Source organism: Branchiostoma belcheri, unplaced genomic scaffold, assembly GCF_001625305.1.
Source record: "Branchiostoma belcheri isolate BF01 breed outbred unplaced genomic scaffold, Haploidv18h27 scaffold60, whole genome shotgun sequence".
NCBI lineage: Eukaryota > Metazoa > Chordata > Leptocardii > Amphioxiformes > Branchiostomatidae > Branchiostoma > Branchiostoma belcheri.
Window position 1 is genome coordinate 656,868 of NW_017804243.1, and position 10,818 is coordinate 667,685.

General features: G+C 41.4%; 1 protein-coding gene across 1 annotated transcript; it reads left to right on the top strand.

Moving 5' to 3' along the window:
- The first annotated feature begins 1,514 nt into the window (after positions 1-1,514).
- Positions 1,515-7,150, top strand: LOC109482816. The gene is given in 5 exon segments (XM_019785659.1): positions 1,515-2,920; positions 3,145-3,236; positions 3,343-3,449; positions 4,479-6,980; positions 6,983-7,150. Coding segments are annotated over 5 exon segments (3,486 nt in total). The 5' UTR covers positions 1,515-2,227; the 3' UTR covers positions 7,075-7,150.
- The last annotated feature ends 3,668 nt before the right edge of the window (positions 7,151-10,818 follow it).

The window sequence follows — 10,818 nt, forward strand, 5'->3', positions numbered from 1 at the left end:
GAGGATTAAAGTTAACCGGCGCCGCCGACAGGAAAACATGCGTGGTTTGGGCAAATAAAACACAACAAGCGCTTATCAGACCTACTAGATTTTATTTCAAACAACTATCAACCTGAACTGAAGTGAAGAAAAATATATATAAAGGTGTAGTGTAAGATGCATTTGGTTTTGTCACACGAAACGCCGAAAATGGGGTGCGCCCATTGTATCAGTATTTCCCTCACAAGTTTTCAGTTCCCGAGTGGGGCGGTCAGCCACCCGCCCAAAATCAGTCTTATTAGCGTGGGTGTTTAATAACAGGAAATAATCGCCATGTAATATTGGAATATTTTTTGAGCATTTTTGGACCATGGTGTTTCTTTACAGTTTTGTCGCTTGGTTGCTGTGTTGCTGTAGGATGTACCACCCACCAAGTGCCGCCGGCGTGCGTTGCTCGTGGCTTTTGCGGGTCAATGACCTCAGGGAGATGCGTTGTGTTTTAGGAAAACCAGCAGGCAGGGTGACGTTTAATAGAGATTATCATATAGCGGGCGGCTGCATATTAAAAGGAGCCAATTCCTGCAGAAATCGCCGACTTTCGCACCGGTAAAGCCGACCGGGCACGTCGTGTAGCAGAACTCGGACGCATGAAATACGTTACTCACGCGTTACTGTGACGGGTTAGTACCGCGTAAATGCCGCGTACGTACCGCGTGAGTAACGCGTTACCCGTTAATTCTAACGCAAGCTGTACTGTATGAGGAACTCTTGTTACAGTTGTTACACATGTTGGCAAGCATTATTCAGATATAGGACAAAGAGAGACATACTAGACATTTCTAACAGTAAATACAACTGTTACAGTTGTTCTCTGTCTAACTCGGCTCTTACAGTGTGAATGTTCCCAAGTGACACACACAAACCAAAGACTGTTGACATACAACTTTCTGGTCAAGTTGATGATTAAATAAGTAACACTATTGATTTATGCATGACTCAGCGGAAAGACCCAGCAGCAAAACAGGAAATGTTCCCCTTTTAAGTCAAAGGGGAAACCCAGAACTCTCACCAGTACAGGTCATTTTACAACAACAGCTTCTTTCTCCGGACTGCAAAATTATGGAACTCTCTTCCAAACAGCTGCTTTCCGTCCGATTACAATCCACAAAGCTTCAAAACAAAGGTCCACCGCCATCTCCTGACATAACTACATTATACTCACTTAAGTACCTCTAGCTCTATGCCTAGAAGTGGCCAAAAATAATTGGCGTTGCATTGAGCGACACCGTTAAAAAAAAAAAAAGAGGAACAGACAAGTTTCTACCCAGACAGGTTCACAGCTGTGGAGTCCCCAGGTGAGATTTAGTAACGTGACATGTTCACTACACAAGTATGTCCTAAAGTATGTGTAACATTCACAGATCCCAGTGAACCTTAATGTAAACATATCAGGTAACAAAGGGCCTCTTAGTCCCTGGTTACAGGGACTAAGCTACACTACGATACAAAAGACTGGTAACGACTACTAAACATGACTCAATAATGACACCGACGTTGACCCAACAACAAATTCCCCCCCAAAGTGAAAGCCAGTCGGGGAAAAGCCAGAACTCTCCCCAGCACAGGGAGGAACTGTGCAGTCTAGCAGGTTCATAGCAGAACTTCTGTTGTTTCTTTTATTTACCAAGTTTTATACCTGAAACCTAACATAATTGATGAAGCATTTGTGTTCCTGGTTGAAGTACTGATAGTGGCATATACATGTATGATAAAGGAGTGGGGAGGGGGATCTGCTAGAAGCTTAGAACAATTAATTATTTAAGTTGTTCAGTTTGTACTATTGTCTAATGTTGGAACAACAATGGACAGGTATGTATTTTTATCTTGGTTTTTCTGGACCTGTTTTGTTATGGCCAGTGTTTGGTTGTAGCCTTGTTGAGAAGTTTTGGCTCCCAAGTAATTTTCCTATCCTAGGAACTTAAGTAGCCTTTTTGTTGTTTCTACATTGTAAAAGTTTTGTAAAAAATTGTAAGGCTAGCTATTCATAGAGAATCAAGCCAACTCCTGCAGAGTCAGTAATACATTGTGTAGACACACCAAAACGATGTAGCTGACTTTGTGGGGGGGAGGCAAAAATGCACAGTTTCTTAGACAGAAATATATAAACGCCCCCAGAATAATACATCTGTCCTGAAATGTTATTTTTCTGCTTCAATGAAAGGTTATTCTTCAAGCTAACAAGGACAAAATGTCTGAAATCAACATGACCGGGCTGGCAAACAAACTACAGAACTTGGAGTTGTGCCTTAAGAGTCAACATGGACAAGAACTCGGGTATAGTCGGGCTCTGAGAGAAGCCATTCTTAAAAAGGATGACTTCATAGAAGTAGAGGTGCTGAAAAGTCTTGGGGACCTGCGTCTTGAGAAAGCCAGGCTCAGTAAAGATTCAGCAGAGTTTGACAAGGCTGCTGGCCTGTATGCTGCTGCCCTGCTGCGCAGCAAAGATCCAGACTTGGGAGAAACACTGGAACATCGTATCCGCTACCTGGAGAAACTCTCCAGACAACTGCTGCAGGGGTACAGTCCACACTTCCGATGGCTGTCACCAGACTACTGGGGTACTGCTGACAGTAATGTCTTAAGGATATCAGAGATTTGTGACAAACTGAACAGAAGTATCAGAAATTCCTATGAACAGACTTACACAGAAATGTTAGTGACTGCAATTGGGAACAGTGACATGTTCTTGGAGCTTGAGGTTCTCAAATCCTTTGGAGATTTTTACCTCGAGAAAGGCAAGACAACCTCTGATGTATCCCTGTTCTCCAAGGCAGCTGCCATGTACAACAAGGCCCTGACAACATGTGGGGATCCTGAGACAAAACTGACTCTGGAACATCGCATCAAGTACATGGAGAAGACCAGAGAAGCCGTGAAAAAGGTACTAATACATATAAACTGTATAGTTTTGAAAAGTTTTAATAATGATTATCAATAGACCTGGCATTTGACATGTAAAATAAAGATCATCAAGCTATTAGTAATTTCCCTATACCAAGTTTAGATATCAAACAACTATATACATTGTACGACGTGCATGTAGCAAGAACAATCACAGGTCATTATACAATATACATGTTGACAAATGTAGCTTCAATTATACAGAAACCACCACCAAAGAAACATATGAGGCACCAGTCTGGGAACATCACAAGGACTGACACTCAGGAGGACCATCATCTTCCAGATACAACAAGGTGTGGAAAATGTACTAAAGCTTTAAAATGTTAACTTGAGAATGAGCTGTGAATGTTGATGTGTGAAATAGATGACAGACTCCCAACCAAAATCTTTTATTTGAAGGCAGTACCAAAACCACCTTAAGGAAGGAGACTCGTCCTTTGTCAGGGCAGACCTGGACTCAGCAGAGCAGCACTTTGCAGCTGCACTCAAGATGGTACATGAGAGAGGTAAGGGTGAATGAACATAAACCAACTGAAACAAAACATCAATTTTGTCTTAAAGGACAAAATATACTGTAACTTACAGTAATTTGAGTTTTTGTGTCTTTTAACCCAAAATACTATTTGCAAAAGGTGATTCATTGGTTTTTACCAGTCCTGCACACATAGGGGTGATATCTGTATCTGTATAGATATATAACCGCCTTTCGTGTTAACACACCAGCTTGACATCTGACCCAAATCCATGTTCACGTTTGATGACTGCCTATTCCACCAGGAGATTGTGGTGACATCATGGTTCCTATCACTCTAATTAACTGGCCATGAAATCAGTATTCTGTTAACATAAGTACACAAAAGAACATCTCAACAAAAAGAAATTGATAAAGAAAAGCCAGAGGACTAATAATCACCAGGTCCTGAGCATGTCAGCCCTTCTACAATCACGACATTCTTCAATATCTTATTCAAAGGTGTAAATTAGATTAAGAGGCCCCTGGTGGAATAGGCAGTCATGAAATGTGAACATGGATTTGGGTCAAATATCATCCCTACTTGTATGTGTTTGGGACTAGTAGAAACCAATGGATCACCTTTTGCAAATAGGCTTGTGGGTTAAAAGGCACCAAAACTGAAATTACTGTATTTTGTCCTTTAAGAAAGCAATGAAACAAAGAAAAACATTATATGGCATTTGAAGTCTTTGTATATCATCTAATAAAGAAAAGAGCACAAATCTGATCAATGCAATGATTTAGCTTTGACTATTAGTAAAAATTACACTTTGTAGTTTTTCAATTCATTATCAACATCAGTTCATCCATCTTGGTACTCATGAACATTTGATTCATACACACATACTGTATACAGTAGATGGATACACACCTCTACCTAAAACATAACCTTCTTGGCAAAGGTACATTTGTCACATCACATGTGTAACAGTTGTGTTTCCCCTTGGTAAACTGTGTGGACTATAATATTCTTCAACAAAAACTGACATATGAAATGCCAAACTAAGTTGTTTCTCCCCAGATCCCACAGCCCAGCAGTACCAGAGAGAGGTGGAGCCCCTGTGCAAGTTGGGGGATGTCTACAGTAAGCGAGGTCAGCAGACAGGAGAAGGGGGAGACTTTGTCAAAGCAGCAGCACTCTACAATGCAGCAATAGCCAGGTCACAGGATCAAGACCTCAATGGTAATCTAGAAACAAATATTAGAGAAGTAGACAACTTGTTTCTCAAATGTATCTTAGACGTTGATTGTGTTGCTCAAGATAACACAGAAAAGCACATGAAACAGCTGAAGGAGATGCGGGACCAGATCAAGCTGGAGATGGAAACCATTGACCAGCAGCTGGATCCTTATGTACATGATGAGGACAACCCATGTGTCAGAGAGATAGAGGCAAAACGAGCTCAGGCTGTCAGGCAGTTGTTTCAGAATATTGCACAACAAAGGAAGGGGTTCATCAGCCTGCTTGTAGAAGAGTGTATTGGGTTAATGGATCCCCCTCCCTGTAAGTATGCCCTGATAGGTTTGGGTTCACAGGCCACAGGACTGGTAACTCCATACTCAGACCTGGAGTTTGCCATCTTGGTAGAAGAAGAAAGTGAAAAATGCCTTGCGTATTTCCGCAACCTCACCCACTACCTACACCTTAAGGTGGTCAACCTGGGAGAAACCATTCTCCCAGCCCTGGGAATAAAATATCTTAATGACTTCTACTCTGGGAATCCACTTGACGACTGGTACTATGACTCTGTTACACCTCGTGGGTTTGCATTTGATGGTTCCATGCCAAAGGCAAGCAAGACTCCACTGGGCAGGCAGGACACTATGAACAAACCACCCAGTGAACTCATCTGCACCCCAGAAAACATGGTTTCAAAACTACAAAAGGATGTCACACTATACCTGAAGGAAGGATATCACCTTGCCACCATCTTGAGAAACCCATGCATGATAGCAGGGGACCAGGATTTGATTGACACATACATGAACATCACAGGGAAGATACTGCAAGCTGATGGGGGTAAAATGGCCCAACAACTTTCACAAGAGATACGGAAGGAAAATATGGAAAGGTTCAACAATCAGGACACAATAATACCCGCAAGGCTGATTGATGTAAAGAAAGAAATCTATCGCTTCCCAGGTTTAACAGTGGACTGCTTGGCACTGTCTTCAGGCATCATACCTACCACAGTTTGGGAGACAATAGAAGAAATGGGAAACCAACAAGTGATCAGTCCCAACAATGCACACCACCTGACAGTGCTTACCAGCATCTCAGCAGAACTCAGGCTCAGAACATACATTGCAAATGGTGGGCAGAAGGAAAACTTGTCAGCTTTGGCTTCAATGGAAACAACAATATATAGACAGGATACATCCGTACTGACCAACAATGACACAAGTTCATTAATACCAGTTTTCCATGTACCAAATGACCAACAGCTTTTCAGGTTCTATTATACAGCAGTTCCTCTGAAAAGTGTTCTGCAGGAATGGTCTGAAAAGAAGTCTGTTCTTAATTCATTCCCTGGTTTATATGACAATTCCACAAAGGTACAAGGAGAGATGTACACTGAGTTATGCAAATTTGAGCAGGCCATCAGCTGCTATCATAAGGCCCTAAAGAAAGCTGATGGCAATGACACAGAAAAAATGGACCTGCTGAATAGTATTGGAGTTGCTTATCACAGGGTGGGTGATTACAGGAATGGAGTCAGTTACTTTGAACAGGCACTGCAAATGAGGAGGAGAATCTATGGCGAGGGTACAGCACATCCCAAAATTGCTACCTCACTCAACAACCTGGGATCAGCCTGGGGTCGCCTGAGTGATTACAGCAAAGCAATTGGCTACCATGAACAGTCACTGCAGATGTACAGGAGTATCTATGGTCAGGCTAAAGCACATCCTGCCATTGCCAGCTCACTCAACCAACTGGGGACATCCTGGAGCCACCTGTGTGATTACAGGAAAGCTATCTACTACTTTAACCAGGCACTGCAGATGAGTAGGAGTATTTATGCTCAATATACAGCACATAATCGCATTGCCATGTTACTCAACAATCTGGGGTCAGCCTGGAATGACCTGTGTGAGTACAAGAAAGCAATCAGCTCCTATGAACACGCACTGGAAATGTTCAGGAAAATCTATGGTAAGAGTACAGCACATCCTGACATTGCTACCTCACTCAATAACCTGGGGAGCGCCTGGCATTCATTTGGTGATTACAGCAAAGCAATCAGCTATAATGAACAGGCACTGCAGATGTACAGGAGTATCTATGGCCAGACTAAAGCACATCCTAGCGCTGCCACCTCACTCAACAACCTGGGGTCAGCTGCAGGTAAACTGGGTGAGTACAGGAAAGCAATCAGCTACCATGAACAGTCACTGCAGATGAACAGGAGTATCTATGGTCAGACTACAGCACATCCTGACATTGCTAGATCACTCAATAACCTGGGAGGTGCCTGGGGACACCTGGGTGATCACAGGAAAGCAATCAGTTACTATGAACAGTCACTGCCGATGTACTGGAGTATCTATGGTCAGGGTACAGCACATCATGGCATTGCCATGTCACTCAACAATCTAGGGGGTGCCTGGAATAACTTGAAAGATCACAGGAAAGCAATCAGCTACTATGAACAGGCATTGCAGATGCAAAGGAGAATGTATGGTAAGAGCATGGCACATTCTGACATTGCTGAGTCACTCAACAACCTGGGTGTAGCCTGGCACCACCTGGATGATCACAGGAAAACAATCAGCTACCTTGAACAGGCACTGCAGATGCGCAGAAGTATCCATGGACCTAGTACAGCACATCATGACATTGCCATGTCACTCAACAACCTAGGATCAATCTGGAGTAACCTGGGTGATTACAGGAAAGCAGTCAGCTACCATGAACAGGCACTGCAGATGAGAGGTAGTGTCTATGGTAAGAGTAACATACATCCTTACATTGCAGGCTCTCTCAACAACCTGGGGAAAGCCTGGTACCACTTGGGTGATTACAGGAAAGCAATCAGATACCTTGAACAGGCACTTCAGATTTACAGGGTTATCTATGGTGAGACTGCGGCACATCATGACATTGCCTTACTACTCAATAACTTGGGTTCAGCCTGGAATGACCTGTGTGATTACAGAAAAGCAGTCAGTTTTTATGAACAGGCAGTGCAGATGTACAGGAATATCTATGATAAAGGTACAGCACATCCTGACTTTGCCACTTCACTCAGCACATCCTGACATTTACACCTTACTCAATAACCTGGGGGAAGTCTGGGGACACCTGGGTGACTGCAGGAAAACAATCAGTTACCATGAACAGGCACTGCAGATGTGCAGGAGTCTCTATGGTCAGGGTGCATCACATCCTCACATTGCTATCTCACTCAACAACCTGGGAGAAGCCTGGTACAAACTTGGTGATAACAAGAGAGCACTCAGTCTCTGCCAAGAATCCTTGGCAATGGCAAAGCAGGTTTTCCCTCAAGACAAACATCACCCAATGATAAAGAAACTTGAACAAAACATTGGTGTGTTCAGTGCTAATGCATTATGAATCACTCATTGTCAGGTAATTAGATACAAAATAATATACTTGTTATCTTATGACTATCATGTACATATCACAGCCACTACAACTAACAACTGACCATATCTAAGAATAAGTACAACTAGAAAGGCCAATATTTGCTTTGGAGCAAATACAGCGATGGGTTCACCACATTTTACGACATGGCAGGGAAAGAATGAGAAACACAAGGGAAAACAATGATTTACATTGATATAACTATAATATGAAGTAACATACAACTAAAACAACAGTTGGATAGCTATTCCCTACTTTATTGGTTAGGATTTTTAATTGCATAATGCAAACTGTTGATTTTCAAAATAAAAAAAAACGTTCATGCCCCGCATTCCAATGCTGGAGCAGAAAAGCTTGAAATACCTACCAAAACACTTGAATAAAGACATACTGTCAGTATGGAAATCCCAACAGCCAATCAGCAAGAAATGCTCTGTGCAGGTGGAAATGCTCTGTGCAGGTGTTAATCAAGTTAAATCCCAACAGCCAATCAGCAAGAAGTATAGAGGAAAGCTGCATGCCTATTGGTTGATGCCCTGCATTCCATTGTGATGACTCATGCCCAGACGTGGTAAACACGGCACACTAACACAGTACATTTGCTATAACACAGCCAAAAAACTCAAATAAAACCATTCTAAAAGCCTGTATCACAAAAATTTAAAAAACGCCTAGGGGTATTTGCCCACTGTACCTCCATACCAAATTTCAGGACCTTAGGCCCTAAAATGAAGAAGCTGAATCCATTTAAAAAATGGCAGGAGAAGAAGAAGAAGAAGAGGAAACATCAGAAAAAGCAATATGGGTTCACCACCACTTCGTGGTGTGGTGAACCCATAATGAAGAATTGAATACATTGCTTCATATCCCCAATTAACTTGAAACTTGAAAACTTAATTAACTTAAAACTTATGAAAATTCAAGCAAATAATGCAAGACATATTTAAGAGTAACAAATTTTTCATTTATATGATAATTAATAAGCTGATACTTCGTACCTGTGATGAGGTAAGTAATTGTTTCCAAAAAATGCAGTTGATAATACATTGAGGGGTGACATAAGGCAAATAAAAGGGAAGCTTTTTGACTTATACAAACAAGACTGGGCAACCAAAGTACATTTGAAGCCTAAACTTAGAACATATGCTCTGCTTAAAGATACTTACTGTATAGAAAAATGTGTAACTATGTGTCTCCCCAAATGCCAAAGATCACTGTGTGCGCAGCTGCGAGCTGGTATTTTACCTATCAATATTGAAACTGGACGGTACCAGGGAATACCTGAGGAAAATAAAATCTGTTCCATGTGTGACCTGGATGTAGTAGAAAACGAAACACATTTTCTTTTTTACTGTCCCTTTTATGACGATCTTCGAGAAAATATGTTCCGTAAAATTTATACAAAATCACCTGACATCATATGGGAAAGAGATGAAAGTGGCTCTTTAACGAGGGTGTATCTGACAAAGCAACTTTCATTTATCGAGCGTGGGGGAAAAGAAGAAAATACCTGTATTCATAACACATCAACAGTTGTCACTTTTTGTTACTTCTGCACGTTTGTTTTCTCTTATTATGTTATGTACTTGTATTTATTTTGTGAGGTCTTGGTTCATTATGTACAGATTTGTTTATTTGCATTTACGATCTGTTATGAGGTCACTTTGTTCACCATTGTATATGGCGTACCTTTATTTGTGTTCATATTTTGTTTGGATTCTGTTATCTGTACCTTTGATTCTCTTTTGTTTATATATAACTTATTGAATCGGTGTCGTATAAGCCCACACGGGCTGGGCGCGGGAAAGCGCACGACACGAAAATAAAGTCACATTCATTCATTCATTCATTCATTCAATCAATCATTCATTCATTCATTCATTCATTCATTCATTCATTCATTTATTTGTATGACACAAGAAATCATTTGAGGCGGACCAAGAAGTGTCCCAATTTTAATTAGTTCTACAGTAGGATTGGGTCTACCCAAACACTAAGGAATAAAATTTCCAGTAATGGTCATTTCTATTTCATGTCTGTGCAAGTTTTAATTAAATTTCCTGCAATTTCTAAAGATTACTCCTTTGCAGTGTAAATATCTTGCAGATCTGTCCAAAGTTAACACTTTTAGTCCTGGAGACTACACCGTGTCTACACCTGTACATACCAACCAGTGTAAATATAGAAATCTCTAAAAACAGCCACAACACAAACAGTCCCTCCCATCTAGTCAACTGCCATCGGGTAACAATTTTGACCCAAACATAGCAGATGTCGTTAAGTAAAGATATTGAAACATAATTCAATCTCAAAAGTAATGAGCTGCAGCAATCCAATGACCCACATGTGTCCTTACCTGCTGCAGACATCTGACCTTACCAACAAGAATTGTTGCATTTCAATACATTTCAGTCCAAAAAAAGTCTGCTAAAGGACCAGGTTTTGGAATACAAAAGGCATTCAACTTGGTTGAATTCTAAATCATGGCACAGCTGGTCAAAGACTTGGAATGTGCCATAAAGTGGTCAACCACACAGCCAAGCACCCAGAGTGCTGTTTCGGAATGTTTTGGAGTGCAACAAGAATATAGTTACGCCGTATGTATAGTGTGAGTAGATGACACCTCACAGTCAGGGATGCCGCAGCCTGACACCTAAATGTCTCACCTGGTGAAGATGTCCTCCAAGGTCAGGTAAGTTCTTTTTCTTTGGTCACTGTACACAACTCCAAACCTATAAGACACAGAGAAGAC